This window comes from Danio aesculapii, chromosome 8 (genome assembly GCF_903798145.1).
Source record: "Danio aesculapii chromosome 8, fDanAes4.1, whole genome shotgun sequence".
NCBI lineage: Eukaryota > Metazoa > Chordata > Actinopteri > Cypriniformes > Danionidae > Danio > Danio aesculapii.
In genome coordinates, this window is record NC_079442.1 from 37,868,894 (window position 1) to 37,894,810 (window position 25,917).

Here is a 25,917-nt window from a genome sequence, read left to right on the forward strand (position 1 = left end):
TCTGCGTCACTGCGATGTGATCATTGTGTATATTAATAAAGAGAATGAGACATAATATATAATGTCATTTTACCCTCACTTAAATAACAAATGCACCTGTGGCCTAATCATTTTTCACAGTATTGTACTTCCCAAAGACCCTTCATGCAGTTTGACCCAATCCCCTCTTATTATTATGGCAGAATTCTTCATGGATATAGTCCACTTTATACATTGTTATAGCTACAAATACTGCAATTATATCTCAATTAACTTACATTCGATCATTTGGTTGAGTATTTACAGACTGGTAAGGTAGGCTTGGGTTTAGTAGAATAAGTTTGGCAAAAGTTAGTCCACCTTGATTCTTAGCTTTTTAAATGCTATTTGAGAATAAGAACGAAGATTGTGCCAGATTTTGTTACTGATTTGACAATATGATATGTATTGAGTCTGAGTTGTTGAGATATCAAGATTTTGGTTTTGATGCAAAATATAGTCGCCTAGTGACTGTTCTTTTGACTGACAGATTGATTTTGACTTTAAATGGATAAATTAGTAATTATATACATCAGTTGTAGTCCTCAAACCTGATCCATCTGTCTGTAAACAACTGTACATTAGAAACAATTTTTTTGTGGGAATTATAAAAACAACTCTGTGCATTCATATATATATATATATATATATATATATATATATATATATATATATATATATATATATATATATATATATAATTTTTATTTGCAGTGCATTGTTTAATAAGAATTTGCTTATTTGATATCTCATACCTAAACCATTATTATTGAAAGAAAAACTACTTTTTGCATACCACAAATACCCCCAAAATCATTAGACATGTCTTTCTAGTGCAATAGTATATGTATGCTGAGTATTATTGTAATTATTACTGTACCATAAATGTGAGATGTAATGTAGAATTTGAATACCAGTTCAGAGAAGGTCACAGGCCTAGAAGTAATTTGTGATGCGTACAGACTCATTATGCTATTGCGGATGAAAGCTGAAACACAAGAAAGCCAGTTTCAAACTGGTTTTACGCATACTGGTTTAACAAAGTCTAGAATCAAAGAAAGGATTACTTAACAGGGTGTGGTACAGTAAATTACACTAGTCATGTAGAGAATGCAAATCTATTTACTCTTTAAAAAATAATAATCTGCATGAACAAACTGAAAATAGCTCTTGCCACTGATATTGTGATATTAATGCCACAAAATACCAAGAGCATTTCAAAATAAAGCACAAAGGTAATCTCACCTCTCATTTAGTATTCTCTGGTCAATACATTTGTTGTGAAACCTTATTATGTAAGATATTCTATTTTATTTTTCTGAATAGAGGTTTCCTAGCATGACCACATTCTAAAAAAAAGTGTATATTATTATTTGTATTATACTATGATTAGGCATGGTACCTTAAAGTTGTTGTTTTTACGCAGACATTTAAAAAGAACTCATTTCAGAGTTTAATACCGTTCAATACTGTGATTCCGTGAAATCGAGATATTTTTATCCAAGGTAATCGTACCATCAGAAACTTACACTGGTCAGTATACTAACTATGATATTAGTATAATGATGATTATTACCATATTAAGTTTAAAATATTCTGATTTTAACATGATATTTACTTTTGATGTCTTTTGTCCTTATAATTACTAGCACATGACTATCTGAATCCCCCCCACAAAATAAACCTCTGATCACTTCTTCTGGTTTGATTAGTACAGTCTGAGGCGACGAGGCTCTGCATTTCCTCAACCAAGACGCACCAGCCAGACATAAGCAGTCGATCGCAGAGGCCTCCCCACTGTCTCCCCCCTCTTTGTGTTTATATATGTTTTTAAAAATCTTTTTTGAGGGAAACTGCCAAGCCCCATCCCAAAGAGCAGGGACCAAAGAGCAAAAATAATGTACGCGTTCGTGCGTTTCTTGGAGGACGATATGTGCTACGCGTTACCTGTGTCAGACGTGAAAGATTTCCAGCCTGTGCACAAAAGAGATTTTGATGATCAGAAGGTGTATGTGGTGCTGAGAGGCGCAGGCCAGCCTGCCAAAGCACACATCCTCGCCCTGGCAGGTGAGTTTTGCTCTTCTCTTCATATTATATACAATGATAACCTTCATAAATAACTGTGTCATTCGTGACGGTGGTGTTTAATGCTTAACAGATCCTCTGAAATGTCATGCAACTTTGATGTCAATTTTATTTTCCTTTTTTCCGGTGCATTACAATTTGTGAAACATCATAATCATGACATGATATAAAAAGTTATCACATAAAATGTCATTTAATTTTCACGTGAGCTACACGAACATGCGTTATGAGACGATTTAACGATATAACCTGCGATGTTTTGATATGATCAATAGATGCAGACGGAGAATGTGTCAAATTTGTGTTTTTAGCTTGCCGTGTTAGCGGAGGTTGTTATAGATAAACTTAGCCATGTTTACTTTTGACAAGCACGACAGTCTGATTCTAAACTAACGACAATGTCTGTCAAATAAGCAATGACAAGTTGAAACGAATATAAGAGGGTTTTAAAAGTAGGCTCAAGATGCTAAGCGGTTGTTAGCTTACTGCTAACGCTTCCTTCATTTGTCGGCGGCGCACAGAAGCTAAACATCAACTAAATGCATCAAATTATATCCCTGACAGCATGTCTAAACTTTAAGTGATACGAAGAAGTTGATATGACAACCAGAAAGTTCTATATTGTAATGTTTGTTGTGTTTATGTTAAGCAGCTAGGTTACTCTCATCACATTAGCTAGCCAGATACGGGTTATTTTCTGTCGCTTTAAATACGCCCTTCATTTAGTTTGAAAGTTTACATCAGTGTTTTGTACTGTTAAATTATAACCAGCATATCTTGCTATAAGTATTGCAGTATGTGTGGTTTAAATCAAAGCTAGTGGCAGATCTGTTATCATGTGACACTTCCTCCTTTAGTTGGGGGAAGAAGAAAAAAAAACTCTTGCCACTTTCACTGCTGCCACTCTTCAATCAGGAACGTTTAGATACATTACTAATCTACATGTGTGGCTTAACCTGCTCTTACAACCCTGATCTCGTTAGGGACAGAAGTCTGGAGTTCAGTACAGCTTTTAAATCAGTTTGCATGAACTTAAGTAGTCTGCAATCTGTTGCGGCTGACCTTGAGGCTCATGTGCCACACCTGGCCAATGTAAAACTTTTAATACATTGTTAACACTGGAGAGCTTAGAATGATGACTGAGGGCTTTTTCCACTTGGCATGATAAGGGGTTAGATAGGCACATTTATATGGTCCGTCTTCTCCAAGCGGCCTTGGTGGCTTGACACTGCATCAGATGCTGACAGCTGTGACGACCCTGCCTGTCAAAAGCATATTGATGCTGCACCGTCAACGTCGCTTTGCAAAGTTAAACGCTCCATTAATAGTTTATTGCAACAATAGCTAGTCATCTGTGTCATTACAAGGTTACTGGGAAACTTCTCCACCAGACTCGTAAAATGTTTCTCTTGCTGTTTAGTCCTTGTTTTAACCGTATCATCATTTCTTGAAATATGATCATTGAAATATGATTTGCACCTCTGACGCATTTCATCTCTTTTATTCTAGAAAGCATTGAGGAATTTGAGCACAGTATTATGCAAAAGAAGATGAAAATACCCAAGATGTCGAACAGGAACACAGTGGAGAATCACTTTGGCGAGGAGAGAATGCCCCTTAGACATAAAAAGGTCTGTATACCCGTTTTTTTTAAGAAGGGTTTTTAGATTTGGAGGACCCGTAAGACGTTTGAAAGCTTCATGGATTTGTAGATGGCGAACATGTGGGCAGATAAGGAATGGCTCAACAGGGATTTTCTACTGATATTAAGAGTGTACTTTAAATTCTGCAAACAAAATAGGAAGAAAAATAATACTAGAGCATGTTTTGGTGCTTATGGAATTTGTCTTGACATTTCAAGGCTGTTTTGTTTAATCCGACAGTTTTAGTAAGATACTAGAAAGGCCAAGTGTTGTTGTGTATTTTTAGGTTTGGCACTTCTTAAATGTGCAATCCGTAAAGTTTATGAGCAAGTTTTGTGTCTGTGTGTGTGTTCTTGCAGTTCACACCTTAATTACTACTTGGGCCCATTTACACTATTACATTTTAGTTTTATAACGGCGTTTTAGAATGAAAACGATCCGCGTCCACACTGACGTTTCACCAGCGTTTCTAAACAACTCTCCGTCCACATTATACCGCTGAAAACGCACATCACGTGACCACACACACGTGATATAATTCATCTTGTTGTCTATATCTAATGACATATTCTCTGACTTTGGTCTGTTGAATCTATTATTGTTCTCAGGTAACGTGTTTTGGCTGAGCGCAAAGATAAGTTAATGTATTAATTATCGTAACTGTGTACACTGATTCTGCACATTTGACTGATTGCTTGCATTTATTTTCTATATTGTATAAACTTATTATACGTTATACTTTTACAATGGCCATTATTGATTATAAAACTGATATTCAGCAAAAGAGAGGGTATGTTTCATATTTTCAATGGAGACAGTAATGTTATAGGCTCCGTTTTGATATAAATAAGCATACAGTGAAGATGACGGTCACATAAATATGTAGCTACACTACGCATCAACATTTTTGATGTCTGTTAAGTTTCTAATATCAAAATGAACATAGGCAGTTCCTTATGTTTTCATTTTATTGTTAAGAAAGTGAAACAGCGTAGCCTGGGTGATGTGAATGAGGTTATAATGTACACTGTACCATTTGAAGATTTAATCGACATGTCCTTAGGAGTTTGTTTTCCATATCAAACTTGCGAAGTCTGAACTTACAAGGACCGAACTTTGTGAAGGCTACATAATATTGAGGAAAAAGCCCTAATCAGATCGGCGAATGTCTGCAGCCACACCTCCGTTTTCAGATGTCTCTGTTTTCCCCCCATTCACACTGACATGGAGCAGCAGCGTTTTAAAACCAAAACGGCCTCTTCAGCATATTTAAAAAGCTCAGTTTTTGGCGCTCGAAAACTCCGGCGTAGTGTGGACGCATGGCGTAACCGTAGCAAAACTTTAGCATTTTAAAACTAAAACGTGTTAGTGTAAACGGGGCCTTAGTCTGAGCTTGGTGTTTAAAAAGGTTTGTCTATATATTTATTTCCGTAGAATGTATACCAGTTTAACTTTGTTATCAGTAGGGCCAGACAGAATCTGTGGACATTTTTTGCTATTTCTGCTGAGAATTTTGTAAATAATCTGCGGATTTATATGGAATCATTTTGGAAGTACCGTAACTATAAACTTAATATATAAAATAAAAATAATATCTTAACTTTTAGTTAATGTTTACAATGCAAAGCCAATTAGATCCACTTATGTGATAAACAAAGCAAGTCTCTCATATTATATATCTACTAAAAGACAGAAAAAAATACTTTATAACTGTAAATAAATCTTATAAACATTTTTCTATTTTTCCATAATATTGCTGAATTTAATATAAAAACTGAATTAATATAAATTTACACACATTCACACAAAACTGTGGATTTCTGCACACACAGATTCCGTGTGGGTCTAGTTATCAGTGGTAAAATTGTGATAATTTGAAAGTAGCTTGTGAATATCTAGGTATTGTATATTGTATGTTTATTGGCTCTGTTGACTTGCTATAGAGCAGTCTCAAGGTTGACCTTTCTACAGAGTTTTCTTCCAACTGTGCTCTGAAAAGGAAGTAACGTCAGATGTTGTGTTCATAGATTCATAACCAAGTGAATGCAAGCATACAAGTAGCATTTTGTGTACTAAGGGTTACTTCTGGTAAACGTTGCTCTATAAAAAATATATAGCAGGAACATATTTGATCTAAACATGACCTCATTACATAATTTTAAGAATGCAAAGGTTTGACAAAGTTTTAGTTAGGGAAACTCTTTGGCATTTTTAATATAGTTTGCGACAATATAGTGAGTTACTGATCCTTTACTAAAAATAACAAGTTGATGCATCAATATTTTTTACTGTTTGCCACAAACAATATATTCTATGGCTTTGAGTTGGCTTTTAGGTCTAGTATAGATAAATCCCTCATTCAAAATTTTTTTTAGGCCTGTCGTGCTATCTTTTTTTTTCATGCATTCCATGGGAATCAAACTCATACCATGCCCTACTGTTTGAGCTACTGGCTTTTTGATAAAGTTGTGGAGAGTCATGTGTCCGCGCATTCATCATTGGAATATCACAGCATTCATTTTCAATAAATGCTCTTTGTAGGCTGGAAGTTCTGTTAAAAAAAAAATCAGTTACAGTTTTCTTAAGGAAAAAAAAAAGTCTGTCTAAACTATTGCGCTATAGGGCGCATTGTTACTTGCACATTACTATGTAATGTAAAAGGCTAGACTTAACAACTGAGCCCAAACTATTACATTTCTTTGCTGTTTGTTTTTAGCTTAATAATAGTAAAACAAAAAAATTCTAAAAATTACAAATGCACCTTGATGTGACGTCTAAATCAAATAATACAATTTTGTCTACTCAATTGTCTACTGAAAAAATATAATCATTTAGTTTGTGGCTTTCTTTAATTGTTTTCGAAATAGATTTATTGAAGTGTACATTAATTAATTAAGACATTACTGATAGGTTACATGATATATTATACATTTTTTTGTGTAATATAGCGCAAATGTGTAAAGAAATGCTCTTCTCTAGAGTTGATTTTTCTACGAAACTTACAAGCTGTAGACACACCTGACATGTAGACATACCTGAGGTAAATGTAAAGCTATGTGATGTACTGTTCATTCATTTATTCATTCCCCTTCGGCTTAGTCCCTTATTTATGAGGGGTCTCCACAGCGGAATGAACCGCCAACTATTCCAGCATTGGTTTTATGCAGCCCATTTCAGGGAAACACCTATGTAGTCTCACGTTCACACACGCACTCATACACTACGGCTTATTTAGTTTATTCAATTCACCTATAGCGCATGTCTTTGGACTGTGGGGAAAACTGGAGCATCTGGAGGAAACCCACACGAACAAGGCAAACTCCATGCAAACTCCACACAGAAATGCCAACTGGCCCAGCTGAGACTCGAACCAGCGACCTTCTTGTTGTGAGGCAGTACTAACCACTGAGCCAACTGCACTGCTGTTTACAAGTTTTTTTGGTAATGCATTGCCATGGTTAAAACATTGGTTGATTTTACTATTTGAGATGCCATTGTAAGTAATGTCTCGTCAATGTTTATTTTCTGGTATATCTAGTAAAGAGGAAAGAACAGATTACATTTATTCACATTTCACTTCCATTTGAATTCTGAGGCCCCAATACAGCTCAATGTCATATCAAGAAGCATCAAAACAACATTAATTGTTTAAATTCTTTGATGAAATTAAAAATTAAATTAAATTAAATTAAAAAATAGATTTTTTTTTTTAATCGAACGTAACTATATAGAGCAGGGGTGTCCAAACTCGGTCCTGGAGGGCCGGTGTCCTGCAGATTTTAGCTCCAACTTGCCTCAACACACCTGCACGGATGTTTCTAGAAAGCCTAGTAAGTGCTTGATTAGCTAGCCCAGGTGTGTCTGATTGGGGTTGGAACTAAACTTTGCAGGACACCGGCCCTCCAGGACCGAGCTTGGACATGCCTGATATAGAGATTCCTGCGATTATTAGACAGGTGGTACACAATATAATATTTAGTGATTATCTGTTCACTTGTCTGCAAACTGAAACACCACTGACGTTGCATAAGTCTTAAGATTAAAGAATTAACATTGATTTGGTTTAATTTGGTTTAATTTATACTGTTCAATACATCTGATTGAATACATCTTATTAAATTGTAATTCTTTAAATAAATAAATCTCCATGTTTTGTTTAGTACAGAGAAGAATATTTCTTTAAACGTCCTGTAAAGTGCTCTGAAACATGCAATCTCAACTAGAGTCCTGCACGGGCCTTAAATCTAAGCCTTAGCCCGGCCCTGGCCCAAGACACACAGACTGTAGCCCTGCCCTTGTCCAACAGCTCATCAAAATTTTTGACCTGAGTCCGACTCGAAGCCTGTTTTTTTCCTGCCAAACAGCTTATGCTTTTATGTCCATAGACCAGATTTGTATTTATTAGAAATTTGATGTTTTTTTAAATTATTATTATTATTATTATTATTATTATTTTATCAGAATAATTTGGAGAAATGAATAAAAGTTTTTTAAATAGTTTTTTTAATGTAAGATTTAGTTTTTTATTTACATCGATATCCAAGCTGTATGTGGTCCGCAGTGAGTTTACTAAATTACAAGTATTGTGCATAACCAGTTGGCTCATAATTTAAAGTTGTCACTATTTGAAAAGTTGACCAGAAGTTTGTCCTTCCTCTAGTGTTTTTTCACAATTTTAAGTTCGCCATTGGCTATTTTTCTCTTTGTTCTCCATTGCATGTGGCTGGAAATATCGATACACAAGACATCACTGGCACTTAAAGCAGGCCTGAAGCCTGATATGCATGCTAGTTATGATGTGAAAATTGGCTCGAAGCCCAGCCCTAGGGGCTGAAATGCAAGGCTCTAATCTCAGCTGATATATGAAGAGAGGGTGGGACATAGAGTAGCTCCTCCCCTTTTAAAAAACATAGCCAATGGCATTTTGTATTATCACATTTGATTGGTCAAGATCTGATAAGAATCTGATTGTTGATTCATTTGATGAGAATCTAAAGAAAAATCTATTTTTAATTTCATGGGATCTTTAAAAACACAATTCCTTAAGATAATTGTTTTAATTACTACCTTTTTCAATGATGACAGTCCATAATATTTTACTAGTTATTTAACAAGATACTAGTATTCAGGTTTAAAGTGCAATTTAAAGGCTTAACAAGGTTAATTAGGTTAACTAGGAAAGTTAGGTTAATTAGGCATATCGTTGGAAAACAGTAGTTTGCTCTGAAGTCAAACATTAGTGGGCTAATAAAATTGACCTTAGGAGATTTTAAAAAATAAATTAATAAGTGTATTCGTTACAAACCAAAGTGAAAGAAACAAGACTTCTTGAGAATAAAAATATAATAGGAATATTGTGAAAAATTGTCCTTGCCTAAACAAAAAATAATGATAATTCTTTAACTGTATATATTCAATTCAATTCATGTTTGTTTCTACAGCACTTTTACAATGTAGATTGTGTCAAAGCAGCTTAACAGAAGTTCTAGTAAACTGAAACTGTGTCAGTCCAGTTTTCAGGGTTGATGTTCAGTTTAGTTCAGTTCAGTGTGGTTTAAATTTCTCTGCTGAAAGTCCAAACACTGAAGAGCAAATCCATCGATGCGCAGCTCCACAAGTCCTAAACCAAGCAAGCCAGTAGCAACAGAGGCAAGGAACAAACTTCACAAATTGTTTATATAACTAGATGTTTCAAATCAGGTTACTATTTTGTGTACTAAAATATCTTCGTTGGGTGTATGTTTGGAGTTGCAACTTAACTCTGAAGGAAAACGCCAAATGCCCAAAACGAAAAGTAAACAATTCTTGACATGTATGTTGTGTAATATTTGCACTGGTGAATAAGTTGAATCTTGCGGTGCAGGTCCAGTCACAGGAGCATCCGCGGGCCACTTCGAACTCCTCAAAGAGCCTGGCTGCAGTTGTGGCTCGACTGGAGAGGAACGCAGTCAACTCATGCACAGAGGGAGAGGAGCTGGACAGACTCACAACAGAGGAGGAGGAGGAGCAGGACGAAGCCGTTGTTCCTCGCGTCCTGTATGAAGAGCTGGTGCACAGCTACAGGCAGCAGGAAGAGGAAATGAGACGTCTGCAGCAGGAACTGGAGCGCACACGCAGACAGCTGCTGCAGCAGGCCAAGAAGCTGAAAGAGTACGGCAGTCTGCTGACCGAAGTCAAGGAGCTGCGCGATTTCAATAGACGCCTACAGGACGTCCTGCTCATGAGGCTCGGCAGCGGTGAGATTTGCATGAATTGTTCTTACTAGGGGATTTCATGCTAGAATTTCATAGTTCTTAGAGCTATTAGTGAAAGTTAAAATCATTTTAGATATAAGAACTCCTTTTGGTGGGACTGAATTAGCTTCTGCTTCACAGTAGTGTCCCTTACCCAGAATAAATTAAAATGAGTTCAAGTATTATCATGCATATCCGAAAAAATAAGGCTGTTTTTGATTTGCCCCTAACACTGACTAACTTTGACCGTACGGTGGCTTCAATCTTGGCTCTTCCGATCTAAATTGAAAGCTATAAGTATTCATAACTCCACCCCCCATCAAACCCATGATTTTGATTATCATTCAGCATATCAAGTACTTAATTAATAGTCAGCGTGTCAAGTAATTAATGTCATGTAATTATGTTATTAACTCATCAAATTAATTGCACGCATCAATATTATGTTGGGAAAATTCCCCAAATGAAGGGGATTGCTCTGATTGACTTTACTAAATCTGTATTTAAAGTCAGTTTAGTACCGTATTATATTGTATAAGTCAATGGTTTGCAACCTGCAGGATGTCTCTTATGGAGTGTGTGAGTTTCATACAAACTACATACAAATTTAACAATGGGCTAAATGCACAGCTAGCGTTTTTCAGCCAATGATAAACTTGCGATGAAAGGTTTATGTGACTTTTTATTTTCAAACGGTTCATTTTACAGCATCAATGCTGTAATGTAATTAAAATGCAATCAGTTAAATGGACTTAAACATTCATTTAGTTGTTCAAGCATTAAACAAGATGAAAGAACAGATCATGTAAACGCTGGCACCGTCATTTGCTGCAGGCTAGCTCAGAAACTCCATTGAAAATACTGGGGTAAAATAAATGTCCATATTTTAAAGACATGATGTAGTAAAATTTAATTTAATGCAGTGCTTCTTGTTCGGTCTGAGACCCACTTTATATTGTATATTTATCAGGCAGTTGAGATCTTAGATTTTTAAAGAAATCAGATCTTAAGCGTGGCAATTTTGTAATGGCAAGACAGTTCACCAGAAGCGATTAGGCTGGCTGACTGAAAATTAAAAGTCAGTGTGTATATACTCCATTCATTTAGGAAAATTAAAAATAAAATGTAAATAAGCAATATATACCTATTAAACATAATGAAATTTTTTAATGAAATTTTAAAAAATTAAAACCGTTGTATAGGAATACATTTAAAATATATACGTTTAAAAATATATATGAATAAGTAAGATTTTAGGAATAAGAACATTAAATCAAATTTTAAACAAATAAATACAAATAAGATTAAACTGGGAAAAATATGAATTAAAAAAATATGCAAATAAACAAAAGAAAAATTAACTGAGCAAATAAAAAATACTGTATTAGGGCTGCATGATATTGGAAAAATATGACATTGCATTATTTTGTCACTCTTCAATTTATAAATTGTGATATGAATCAATTTCATCAGATAGCTTGAATAGCTTTATTCAGAAAGCAATGCTTATTTTAACGATTGGGTTGATTTTGTAAGGGATAAAATACAATAGAGCAAAGAAAAAAGTCAAACAAACAGTGCTTTATGGTTTTCCGCAGAGTCAAACAATATTCAGATACAGACATTGAATAATGATATGTGAAATGACACTGTTTAGTCTTCGTTGTATTAAAAATTCAGTAAGGTTATTCTTCATTAAAGTTGCAGATGTACTTTTTTTGTGCCCAAATGTTTGAAACTCTCCTGAAATGCTTTTAAAACACGTGCAAATCATAAATGTTCAGTCTGGTAATCAGTCATTTGGTTTTTAGTTATGGTTATACTTTGGTATGACTCATGTATTTCAAACTTTTATTGCTGATCAACTATAAACCCAACTCAACATTGCATATCCTGCGATGTGACTATTGCGGACACACACTTATCGATATTGATGCTGAAAGGATAAATTGGGGAGCCCTAAATTGTACTATAAATAGTAAAACATTATTAGTAACCAGCTAAAAAACATGAGGCCTATTTACGTGATCAATTTTGTTACAGTGTAAATTGTGTCTTTATAGAAAAACTGTATTGATACCTTGTAAATATTTAAGCAATCACATTAGGATCACATTATTTGGGGGTTGTCTTAAAGCTCCTTGTCTAAGAGCTGCGGTCCACAGAAATCCATTTTGCACAGACATGCTTTTGTGCCCCATTTACCATTTCTTAATTATTTGTCTATTTTAGTAAGTTCAAGAGAAACTCTCTTCAGTCTTTCTGTTTACTGTTTTCACTACAGCTAATTGCACATAATTAGTATGCTAAATTGACAATCCTAATAGTAATTTGTTCTACCAACAGTACATTTCCTACACAACACTGAGCTGCAGGGACTGATGAACACTCAAAATAAAAGTGTACAGACTATATGCTTAAAGAGGACAGGGTGTCATGAGCACTCAGGCCAGTGTCCCGGCCAGCTGCTGTGTGTGTGAGAGAGTGCGCTGGTGGAGCAGGCTGAAGATTAGACCGGCCAGGGTCCTTTAGGGTCAGACGTGCAGTGCACTGACCGATATTAAATCTCAACAGATACATTAGAGCTTAGTGCGGCCTACCACCAAGCCAGCTTACCGAGCTAAAATGACCCGGTTGTCTTAAAGGCACGGGAGAGCCATGTTTCAGGCAGCGCTCTAGTAGGAGTGGGCCAGGACTTACCGCAGCCCGCACTGGACTGCATTCAAAACACTGTCATTAAAGAGCAGCGGCCATCTGTCTTCAACTCTTTCTCAAGATTGCACTCATCCTTTCTCTTGTCTAATTGTGCTTTACTGATGTTTTGCTTTGCTGTATGCAGAACCGATGCATGACAATGGCACACAGACAATCAAACCAGAGGTGGTGGAGCCCATCAGTGAACCACAGGAAGCATGTCAGGAGGAAGCGAACACAAGCTCCACCCACTCACCGTCCCCGAGAACGGTCTACACCTTCAATGATGGAAAAGTACGTACTCGTGTGTTGCTTTTTAAGGGTAACAAACTCGTATATCATAACACGTACTACCATTTGGGGTCAGTAGGATAATGCATATGGACCCTTTTCACAAGACTGTTATGAAGCGTTTAACGGTCATCAGCATCTTAAATCCTTAAATGCTATTAATATTTTCATTAAAAAAATGTATATGTGTGTATATATATATATATGTGTATATATATATGTATATATATATTTATTTATTTATTATATACTTATCATCTTTGCATCAAATAACAAAAAACTAATTTTGACGTTGTTCTCTCTTTCGGTCTTTCACAATTTTTGATAACACTCAAAGTCTTGATTACACTATTGTCGAGCTTTTCTTTTATTACTTGAGCAAACCCGGAAATGTGATAAGGATCCATTAAGCATTAAATACATACAAAGTGTGTGCGCGTGTGTGCGCGCGCGTGTGTGCGCGTGTGTGTGCGCGCGCGCGTGTGTGTGTGTGTGTGTGTGTGTGTGTGTGTGTGTGTGCGCATACATACATACATGCATGCATACATACATACATACATACATATACATACATACATACATACATGTACAGTTGCAGTCAGAATTATTAGCCCCTTTGAATTTTTTTTCTTTTTTTCAAATATTTTCCAAAGGATGTTTAACTGAGCAAGGACATTTTTACAGTATGTCTGATAATATTTTTTCTTCTGGAGAAAGTCTTATTTGTTTTATTTCGGTTAGAATAAAAGCAGTTTTTATTTTTTTATGAACCATTTTAAGGTCCAAATTATTAGCTCTTTTAAACTATATATTTTTTGATAGTCTACAGAACAAACAATCATTATACAATAACTTGCCTAATTACCCTAACCTGCCTAGTTAACCTTATTAACCTAGTTAAGCCTTTAAGTGTCCCTTTAAGCTAAGTTATTAAAACTATTATGTTTAGAAATGTGTGTGTTGAAAAAATCTTCTCTCCGTTACACAGAAATTGGGGAAAAAAATAGACAGGGGGGCTAATAATTCAGGGGGCCTAATAATTCTGACTTCAACTGTATATATATAATGTTGCGAAAGATTTTTATTTAAAATAAATCAACCTAAATTTCCTCATGGTTTCCCCATTTTCAAAAACAGACTTGTTTTCTAACAATAATGCCAGCAATTATAATTAAATGTAGAAAATCTGAATGTCTAAAAGTGCTTTTCAGTGATTTATGGCCTTAAGAAATTCTAAAGTCAGAGAAGCAAGTCTTAAAGTAATATATGATAAAAAAAAAAATGATAGCATTATTTTTTGTAACAAATCATTATTGGCACTTTCAGTGTTCACCGTACTTGACACTGAGCTGTATTTATGCTTGATTCAGGACGCCATTCAGGCATGTGAATGTGATTGTAACTTATAATTGCAGATTTCCCTATTTCCTTACATATGTGGCATGCACTGTGTATGTATTGCAATGATAAAGTGTAATCCTGCAACATGCAAAAGAATAGCTTTCACCTTTGAACTATTATGTGTAGATATTATATTAATATAATTTTTATACAAACTCTTTTGTCGTTATCTATAAGGAGAACACAAAATAATTGTCATAAAGGTATTTAATTATAAAATGGGTTTGATTAGAGGGTAAACGTTATTTTCACACTCAAGTAGTTGAATCAGAAGTATTCGAGCTTATGTTAACATACCTTATATAAAATGTATTTGAAGTATGTCAAATCAAATTGTTTACATTTTTAGTTTAAAAAGTTGCAATAAATACAACTTTTCATGTGTTCCCTAGTTACACTATACATAGTTCTCAACACATTGCTATATGGGTTTCCCTTCGTTTTTTTTTTTTTATATAAATGTTCTTTAGTTGGTCTTAAAAATGTCTTTAATTTGCCATCATCCTGGTAGAAAAGTTTCTTTGAAAAAAAACAAAACAAGTATATTAAACAATTTTTAATGAATAGTGTGGCTCTAATAAATTGCATTTTAGAATATTATAGACAATATTTCAAATTTGATATAAAATAATATTAATAATATAATGTTTCACTTTCATTTCCTGATGGTTTAACAAAATATTTCACCTCTCTATTTGCGGTTAAACAAATACAACCTTTCTGAGCATAAAAGAGTTTCAAAAAAGAAAACCTTGCCATTTCATGCTTTGGAAAAGTAGTATAGTGTATAGTATAGTGTATGTATATTCTACAACTTGAAACTCGATACCTTTTATGAATGGTTAGTTAAAATGTCAATTTGATCAATCCTTCCAGTATAATGGAAGACGCTTATTGTTGATATTTACTTTTGTTACCGCATCCATGCATGATCTATGGCTATTATGAAAGAAAAAAGGCTCGACTTGATTCATTAGTTCATGCAGACCGCATTCCAGACGCCCTTGTAAGCTGTTGTACAAACAAGACAATTCAGTGATTTCGCTGATGGTCCTCGTGTTAGTGCGATTCAGTGTTTGCAGCGGTTTGGTTTGTATAATTGACTAACGAAATCCCTTCCACAACCTTCCCCCCCGTCAGTCTCAAAGGGCCTTTTAACCAGAACACTTGCTGTGATTTTGAGCCCTGTTAGCAGACATCGGGTCCGCGTTTTGCGTTCCTCCGCCTGCCTCGCATGACAGGGGGGAATTTGTGTTACATGCTGAAAGGGTTCTCAGTTCAAGCGTGAAGAACAAAAGCAAATTAGGCCCTTACACATACGCGCACATATCCGGCATTAATTATTTGTACCACAGGAATTGCCCAGAGTGACAGGTAGCCGTAGAAAAGCAAATCTCGTCTAAGTTAATAGCAGTGAAAAGCTTGTCTGCTGGACCAGGGCCTAAAGCACATTAGTTGCATTGGGGAAAAGCCCCTGGATTGAAGCCTGAAGACTGCTCAGGGTGACAAAGCAGAAGGCACATTACCTCAGCTGTTACTCACCAGCTGCCCATCAATCCACCTGATGGCTTGTTGGGCCGTGTCCTCCACGGTGTGGCTTAAAAGTCAACACTCGGCTCTGGCATCTGTCAAAACGCATTACTGCATTTAATGAACTCGGACACCTCTGAATTTATGGATGATGCGTCATTTGCATGTGGTCATCGGTTCCTCGATCTCCAGGTGGAGAAATTTTGTGGAGGCCCTAAAGTCATTGTTTACTCCCCAAAAATTGGTAAAAAAAAATAAAATAAAATCATTCCTTAATGAGCTTTGTTATGCCTTACTCAAGAGCAATAATTAGCTGATGAAATACTTTAGAGCAGTGTATAACTTGGCTTGCACATATCTGGAAAGGTCATGAAGTATATATATATATATATATATATATATATATATATATATATATATATATATATATATATATATATATATATATATATATATATATATATATATATATATATATATATATATATATATATATACATACATACACACACACACACACACACACACACACACACACACACACAAATTTTGAATTTTGAAATTTTTTTCTTTTTTTAAGTATTTCCCAAATAATGTTTAACAGAGCAAGGAAATTTTCACAGTATGTCTGATAGTATTTTTTCTTCTGGAGGAAATCTTGTTTGTTTTATTTGGGCTAGAATGAATAGGCTAGAATAGTTGAAAAAAACATTTTAAGAGTCAAAATTATTAGCCCCTTTAAGCTATATTTTTTCAATAGTCTACAGAACAAACCATCGTTATACAATAACTTGTCTAATTACCCTAACCTGCCTAGTTAACCTAATTATTTTGCAAATAAGAAACTGAAACTAAATAGTATTGATTAATGCATGTTTTTATGCCCAAAGTAGTGTCAGCATATTCAAATTTCTATGAAACATTCAACTAGTGGAGCTCATTTTTTTTTATGGTCTACGATTAAAGGACTGTAATTGGGCATCTGAATTTAAAAAAAGAAAGAAAGTGCTCTACAGATTTTTCTGCCTTGCTTGTTTAACAAAAAAAAATGGGCATAACAACTAGGGATGCAACGATTAACCGATTTCACTATTAAATGTGCTTTAATCAATCTTTAAACCTTCTCAACACCTGCACAGAACAAAACTGCTGCAGCTAAACAAAGTTATGCCAACTGTGCGCTAGTTTGAAGTTCCGAGATTGTACACAATACATACACACACACGCTGATTTAAAGGCTGATTTTAACTATGGCTTGGCTATTAAAAAAGGGCCGTTCACGTATCTCGTCTTTTGCAAGCACAAGTTTGTTACTTCCAATGAAGGCACTCGGCTTGCACAAGCTTATTGGCAGCGACGCGCTCACACTTTCCATGTGTACCTAGTTGCAAGAATGCTGCAAACACATCGCAAGTCATGTGACAAGAACTGATCGATCAGCTTCAAACTTTGTATGCAATATCCACATTTCTACTCCAAAGAGTACACAAAGTAATTTTGTTGCATAGTTGGTCAAAAGTGCCTTTCAAACAGAGGTTCAGCAGCCTTTGACTACATTTGTTGTCTTTAAAAGGGAAATACAAAGCTACTTCTTAGCTAATTTGTAGTTTAGATTGATTAGACATTAGAAAAATATTTTTTTTATTTATGTATTTATTTATTGTTTTGTCATTTATTGTTACTGTAAAATTCTTATATTTAAATGGCAAAAACCTTTTTCACTTATTTATAAGTTAAAAGAGAAGTGGACTTTTGTTTGTTTTATATTATTATTTTTTGATGTATTATTTAGTTACTGAGTATTCATTATTATTATTTAGTCAATAAGTAACTGTATTATTTAGTTAATAAATAACACTTTAAAATATAAGGAGTTTTCATGTGATTTTTCTTGAGTAGTAGTCTAATGAAATGGATGACTGCATAATAATCGTGATAACCATGAAACCGTGATTATTCCTTAGACTATAATCGTACAACCAAAATTTATAATCGTTGCATCCCTAATTACAACAATTAAATATTAACATTATAAATACTACTGTGACTAAAAGGCGTACACATACTTAACTATTACAAATTTGTTGATAAATATTATATTTTTCCCATTTGTTGATAAAAATCAACAAAATTGTTAGTTCAGGCCAGGGCAGCTGTGGCACACATCATACAGTACATTGACTAGTGGTCTGATAAAAATGTTAAACCCTTTAATATATTAAGTTAAAAACAACGCATGATTTTATTACTTTATCAAATGTATTTTTAAACACAGGATCAGCTAGGTTTATTTAAACATGCTGTGCACAGCTGTGCAACATGCAATATATCCTGAATCAGAATTACATGTCGAATGCTGCATTTCATCTTCAAAAAAAACACTTGTTTAATTCATTGTGAGAGAAAAGCTGCCATTTTTGAGACACACTTTGGGGACTAGACCACATGGCACTAAAGTGCCTGAATGTGAAAGCAAAATCTTGTCTGTGACCGTGTGTGTACGCTGCATATTTGAAGAGCGTGTCTTTTGCAGGTGCACTTGGGCGGAGGGATTTGGGTGGATGAGGAGAAATGGCACCAGCTACAGCGGACACAGGGAGACTCCAAATTCACCAAAAACCTGGCGGTGATGATCTGGGGCACTGAAACCCTGAAGAACCGCAGCGTGACTGGTGTCGCTACAAAGAAGAAGAAAGATGCCCTGCCCAAACCACCGCTCTCACCAAGCAAGCTCAAAATTGTCAGAGGTAAACGCTTTGAAAGATTTATTTGTAACTAAAATGGATTTAACAGGATAGTTCACCCAAAAACAAAAATGTACTCACTTTTTACTAACCCTCATGGGATTCTCTACCTTAAAGGAACACTCCACTTTGTTTCTCCCCTAGAGCTAAACAGTTGAGTTTTAACATTTTTAAATCTATTTAGCCGATCTCCTGATGTGGTGGGAGCACTTTTAGCTTAGCTGAACATAGGTAATTGAATCAGATTAGAATGTTAGCATCTCTTTCAAAAATGACAAAAAAAAACTTTTTTATAGTTTGAATCTTCTGTAGTTAGCGTACTAAGACCAAATGGAAGTTAGATGATTTTTAGGCACAGCTTAATAACATTAATACAGCTGATACAGCTATGGTACAGTGATGAAGTTCTATTTTATTATTACGAGAGTATAGTTCCTAGCCATATCAGCCTAGAAAATACCCATAGATATATACACTAGATATCGCTTATAGACCCTGAAGCATGCGTCTAATAGCGCTAATCAATAGTCAATAGGACAATGTCATTCAACCTCACTAGTCAAGACTTAAGCCAACGTAAAGATGCTGGACTTTAGGACTGTATACGGGTGTAATAATGAGCAAACAAAGAAAACAAAATATAAAGACAGAACATTTCATAGGTAAGACTTAGTTTTTTTATGATATGTATGTTACGAACTTTTGTTCATTCACAAATGAATCGCTCCATCCATTAGAAAGCAGGAGAGGGGGTGTGTTTCAGGACATGGATTAGATCAAATTTAGCAGAGAGGGAGGATAATACATTTCCATGCACACAAACACACGCTCTTTGACGGCAATGCCCGTGCAATCACTTATCCATCAGTGTAGAAAAGTAGTGTAAAATGATAATTTTTGTAATTAAAAAAAAGATTTGCATACTGACCACTGGGAAAACTCCCGATCATAGATATATGTGTTTTTATGTGTATATATCTCTGGCTCTGGATGGCCAGTGCTCCACATTCATTTTAAAGGAGCGGTAGCACTGTACTAAAATGGCGGCTCTATTGGCGCGTTCCTTCTCATAGACAACAATAGCGTAGGCGACATCTAGTGTTTAAATCTATGGAAAATACCAACTTTTATTTTTGTCATGAGTCCTAATACACAATGTAACTAAATATAGAATCAAGCTTAAAGTATGAAAATTCAACGTGACAAACGATATTTTGAGATTTTTGAGCGAGATGCTAATGGTCTAATCTGATTAAAAGCTAAAAGTGTTTGTCGATGCCGGTGGTGTAGTGGTTAGTGTGTCGACATATGCACTCCGGTGCTCACGGTGACCCGAGTTCGATTCCGCCTCGTGGTCCTATGCCGACCCTTCCCCTCTCTCTGCTCCCCATACTCGCTACTGTCCTATCAAATAAAGGTGAAAAACCCTGGGAAAAAAAACACCTAAAAGTGCTCTCGCTGGATCGGTTGAATAGATTCAAGAATAGTGAAACTCAAATGTTTAACTCAAGAGTTGTACAATGAGCCTATATTCAAATAAGTTTATTTTTTCTGTTGAACATCAGAGGGTATTTTGAAGAAGGTCAGTAATTAGTAATAATGAAGTTCCATAATAGGAAAAATAAATACTGCAAGTCGGCTAGCATCATAGTTTAATATAACTAAAGGACTCTCAGTAGATGATGACAGAATTTTCAGTTTTTGGTAAACTATCCAGTTAAAGACTAGGTTGAGATTAGATTAGTAGTTTCGCTAATATAAATTGTATCATTTTCGGAATAAATTAAAACCGTTTTTATGTCAGTGTTGAAACCTACAATTGTTTGAGTTATTATAAAGGCTTTAAATATTAATATAAAAAAATCTATATATTATCATTCAAGTAAACCATCAGCAATCAAATAAAAACGAATAAATAAAAACGTTTCCATTGCTAATTTCCTAACTAATATTTAATTCCAGAGTGTCTGTACGACCGCGTGTCTCAAGAGACAGCCGACAGCGCAGAGATCACCCAGCGATTATCCAAAGTGAACAAATACATCTGCGAAAAGATCATGGATATCAACAAATCCATCAAGAACGAGGAACGGCGAGAATCCAAACTCCTCATCCAGCAGACGGTGAAGATGGAGAACTTTCCGTACGACGGCCTGTAGGGGGCGCTGAAGTTGTCACCATAGCTCATTCTACTCCTCAAGGACTTCTGGTGGAGAAGGTGCACGTAATCACCGGCGCTGCCAATTGAGATTCCCACTGATGCCCTCCCAAGCCCTCTCTGTCTTTTACTCTCGCAGCCCCTGTTTTACAGCCTGCCTGACAGTTTTACCTCTCTCCACGCTGCTTTTGCATGCCGGTGTGCATTCTGTGAGTGAATGGGGGTGGGTTTTTGTAAGCTTTGATTGGGGGGGGCGGGGTCGGATGTCATGTGTGATAGACAGGAGCAATCCTTTAAATAGTGTGCGAGAAAAATGTGTTTGGCACATCAGCTTGTGTTCTGTGTCAGAACATGTCCTAAATGTACTAAAGCGGTAAAGTCTTCTTGTTTCAGGGGAGTGTTTTTGGAGGTGTCATAAATGCTGGCTTAGAGGTGGAGTCTTTAAGGGGGAGGTAGGTCACTTCACAGGGACCATCTGCTAAAGGTACTTAACATAAAGAGTTGCACTTTTAAACAGGGTCACACCCTGCGTAGTCTTAATGAACGATTGATTTAATTAATCAATCTAGGCCTAATTGCTCCCGTTAATTGCTTTCCTGAGATGACTACTGATGGTCCGTTCTCGTTCTCGATGGTTGTTTGGGGTGGAGAGGTCGCATGTAGTCAGTGGTGCTAAACAGTTGTCCTGAATAAGTGATGTTTTTTTCTTTAGTTTTTTGTAAATCATCCACAATTTTTTTTCTCATATTTTTTTAAAGATATATTTGGAGTTTTCATGATCATCCATACATTAATTGGGCATCATAAAATATTGGGTCACAATTTATTTTGATTGTCCATTTGTTGAATGCAAGTCACATTGCATCTACTTGCCAACTAATTCTCATCAGATTATATGTAGACTATTAGGTTGGGGTTAGGGTAAGTTGACATGCACTTGCAAAGTTTCTTATAGTCAGTTAAATGTCTGTTTAGCAGCAGTATCAACAGATTTTAAGCAGACAGTCTACTAATACTCAAAGTGTTACCAAATATTGACATTTAATATATTCGAGTATTTTTTCTGGAATTCGGTACCAATCGATACTCAGTCAGTAAGTTTTAAAAACACCCATTTCCCGCTAACATTTGAGTGCTGCCGAGCACGTTCTTAAACATTGCTGATTTGCCATTGTGTTCAAGTGCTCAACAGAAATTACTCACCACTGTTTACTGAGTTTAAGTACAGATACAGGGACACTGAAGTGTTTCAAAGTCACGTCGATCAGCTGGTTTGTGTATAAGATGACATACGAGCGATCTGCTGGTGATAAATTGCTCCAGTGTCCCTGTATCTGTGGTTACACTCAATAAAAATCAGTGAGTTCCGTGAAGTGAGACCTTCACGGCCAATTACAGTCATTTCTGTTGAGCACGTGAACACAAGGGCAAATCAGCACTGTTTAAGAACGTGCTCAGTAGCGCTCAAATGTTAGCAGAAAATGGACATTTTAAAAATTTCTGTATCGGTTGGTACCGAATTCGAATTTCGTGCAACCCTACTTGTACCTTGGTTTAGACCTCTGTATGAACAGTAGAGATGCACCGATAATAAGTTTCTCAACAAATATCGAAAGCCAGTTATTCAAAGTGATATCTGCCAATGCAGATACTAATAGTTTTGTGGATCTTTTAAATGAATGACATTCATGACTGTATTACAGAGCTCATGCAGTCTTGCTTGAGTCATACATACTGGAAGTTAGAGGGCGTACTCATGCAGAGTCTTAACAAACGAGCCTTGGAAAGGCTATTTTATTACATTCCAGCACAACAACAAATAAATGCAGCTTTTACTGCAGCTGAATGACATTCAGATATAGTTGCTTGATTGATTGAACATGAAGACAATTACAATATTATGTGGTTTATCTGTGTTTTTCAATCCATCTAGTGTATTTTCATAAAAGGTTACAATTAATGTTTCAAAGATAATATATTTTCCATCTCATTTTGGGATAATTAATTACTTTGATTATAGAAGGAGGTTATTTTAAGTAATAAACTTATATAGTTATTTAGTTCATTTTGGAGCAAAAACATGGTTTTAAATCTCATAATAAATAGTTGATGCTATGTTTAGCTAACAGCTGGCAACTAGCTCTCTGCAACTCTCACATGGTCGCCCACTAAAGCTAAGCAGGGCTGCGTTCGGTCAGTACCTGGATGGGAGACCACATGGGAAAGCCAAGTTGCTGCCGCAACTGGTGTTAGTGAGGCCAGCAGGGGTCTGTGTGGGTCCTAACGCCCCAGTATAGTGAAGGGAACTCTATACTGCTCAGTGAGCACCGTCTTTCAGATGAAACGTTTAACCGAGATCCTGACTCTCTGTGGTTGTTAAAAATCCCAGGATGAAGAGAGTAGGGGTTTAACCCCGGCATCCTGCCCACTGGCCTTAGTCCGACATGGCCTCTTAACCATCCCCATATCATAATTGGCTTCATCTCCTCTCTACCAATCAGCTGGTGTGTGGTCTAGCACATAATGGGCACATAATGGCTGCCTTTGCAGCCAGGTGGATGCTGCAAACTGGTGGTGGATGAGGAGATTCCCCCCAATGTGTAAAGAGCTTTGAGTGTCTAGAAAAGCGCTTTATAAATGTAAGGTATTATTATTATTATTATTATTATTATTATTATTATTATTATTATTATTATTATTATTATTAATAGGCTAGGAAGCCATTTTGCTACAATGAGATTTTTTAACAAGCCAATCCATGCAATATTGCTGGGGGTTTTTTTCCGGCGCATCTCTAACAATAGATATGATGCTAAAACAGCCAACAGGTGGCGAGTATATTACAGTAATATTAAAAATGTATATATTAACAGAATCAATATGTTGAATAAAATTTGGTGTCCAAAGAAAATTTTTGATTTATATTATAAAAACCGTTGTTCTGATTCAGCTCTAAAGAAAGTATGTTAATGCCGTCTTTTAAGCATAGTTGAATTCTTATTCTTGGAGAACTTCTGTTGTGTACAAAAGTCCTGGAGTTGACACCGGTGCAGTAAATAATGGTGTAAAGTTTGAAACAAGATTCTTGTAAACAACAAGAGCACATCCGATTTGATTTGAGTGAGCTTGATGGACTAGCCACAGGACAGGAGTTATTGTATTATCAGGTCTACAGAGATGAAGACCACCTAAGACCTTTTACCAGCTGTAAATTGCACTTGGGACGGAGGGTAAGTGGAAATCAGAGCAGGGCTGCAGGGCCTTTTTCCAGCTGGCAATCATTGGGAACTGTGTTCTCCGTTTTATAGCAAGCTGTGATTGTAATATGAGCTGATATTGCTTTAACTGCACTTTGGTGTGTGTGTGTGTGAGAGTGTGGAGAGATGCCAGGTGCCGTGTCTGGATGTGGGGGTAAAACTGTCAGCAGTGCCTGGGGGTTACACGTTTGCCTCATCCTTCTGTCCACGCCACCTGTAGAGGGCGCACTCATTAGGGGAGGAAATAAGATATCGTGACAACTTGCAACAAGCCATGCCATCCACACTTTAGACCATTTGTCTCCCCTTGTCGTCTTTAATTTCATCACAAACTGTGTGTGTGTGTTTGGCTTGTAACATAAGAAAACAGACACTTTGCAGATTTGGGTTCTTGACTGTGATGCCATATTGCTTACTGTGAATTAACCACAGATCTGCCACGCAAAAGCCTCCTCTTTTGTTGTTCATTTAACAGCGGGGACAAATTTTCAGTGAATATCTGAAATATATTATCTCATTTTTTTTTTTTTGTAACAATTTGTTGTTTGCATCCAGGCTGCACCTTATTTCACTAAGCTTTTGGTTCAAAACCGAGCAAGACAATGTTGTAATTCTGTCTTTATCTTTGCTGGTTCATATATAGTTTCTAACCATTTGTACTTTTACAGTGTATATGTGACGTTTCGCTATTAACGTAGATCCTGGGTACTCCCGTGTTTCTCAAGAAAGGCAGGGCTCTTCACCAATGCATCATCTCTAATGACAGAAACCCATATCTTAAATTGATACTATCGTGGATTTCTTACAGCAGGTATCTCGATGCTTCAAGAACTTCAATTTATGAATTTCACCTCACTGTGAGTCATTTGTTCTGGACTATCATTTCATTTGGAGTCATTTCCGTCGAGAGGCAGCCGTCTCCTGCCTTTTCGTTCCAAGGAATCATTGTCCATCTCTGACAACGTAGCACTTTAATCCTAAGGAAGAAAAAAAAAATCCATCAGTGTTGGCTTCTTTGTGATTTACCCAAGCCAATTTATAAAAAGAAATCAACATAAACATTTAACAATGCTTGCGAAAAGAAATTCAGCAGAAAGCATATAAATCAGCTATCAGTTTTCTGTCACTCACTTTAGCAGTCATTTGTTTCTCATTCTCTTGAGCCTGTGAAAGCGATTCTTTTTTTTTTCTTATTCTTCTTTCTTACAGCAACGTACCTCCAATATGTCAAGGTAATTACGCGAGAGGACAGATTGTAATAAGGTTCTTTTGTTCCACTGAATGTCTTTCTCTTCTTTTTTTTTTTTCTGTAGATATTTCCCGTATTGTGTGATATGTATTGCCACACTTAGTGAATATTTGATGTTCCATAATGAGCGTACGTACTGTGCGGGTATACTGGAAAAAATATGAGAGCTTTAGGTGTGCAGGGGTTGAACGATAGCCAAACTTTATCATCGGTCCATGTGGTCATACTCTTTATGTGGAGTTGAATTGTTGCCTTGAAAAAGACTTCAGCGTTATGTGTTGCTTTTTCTTTTTTTCTTTTTGGCTGTGAGACTGGAATTGGGCACAGTGGTGTTCAGATCTGAGGAAAATTAAAAATTAACAGTTTCTTCAGTTGTGAGATCAAACCAGTGAATCCCATCAGAGAAAGTCAGACTTTTAAAAACAATCATGTACAGTATTTATAGGCTAAAAAGCCTACAAAACGGAAGCGTTGGCCTGTGTTTTTCTCTTCTGGGAGGTTGTGCTGAGGCTGGTGCCTGTGCTTTTCAGTAGCGGTGCTTACCTTCGACTTGGTCTGTGCCTCTGGAAAATGGCAAGTCCTGTGCAAAGCGTGTGAGGGATCAACATATCCTC

At 36.1% G+C, this 25,917-nt stretch overlaps 2 protein-coding genes across 2 annotated transcripts in view; both read left to right on the forward strand.

Annotated features, from left to right (window-relative positions):
• Nucleotides 1-25,917, forward strand: part of agbl4 (AGBL carboxypeptidase 4) — a 746,666-nt gene that overhangs the window by 543,543 nt on the left and 177,206 nt on the right. The window lies entirely within an intron of this gene.
• bend5 (BEN domain containing 5) lies at nucleotides 1,812-23,468 on the forward strand. The gene is made up of 6 exons (XM_056463892.1): nucleotides 1,812-2,085; nucleotides 3,613-3,734; nucleotides 9,610-9,982; nucleotides 12,819-12,967; nucleotides 18,429-18,642; nucleotides 20,602-23,468. The coding sequence occupies exons 1-6, from the start codon at nucleotides 1,917-1,919 to the stop codon at nucleotides 20,796-20,798; spliced, it is 1,224 nt and encodes a 407-aa protein (XP_056319867.1). The 5' UTR covers nucleotides 1,812-1,916; the 3' UTR covers nucleotides 20,799-23,468.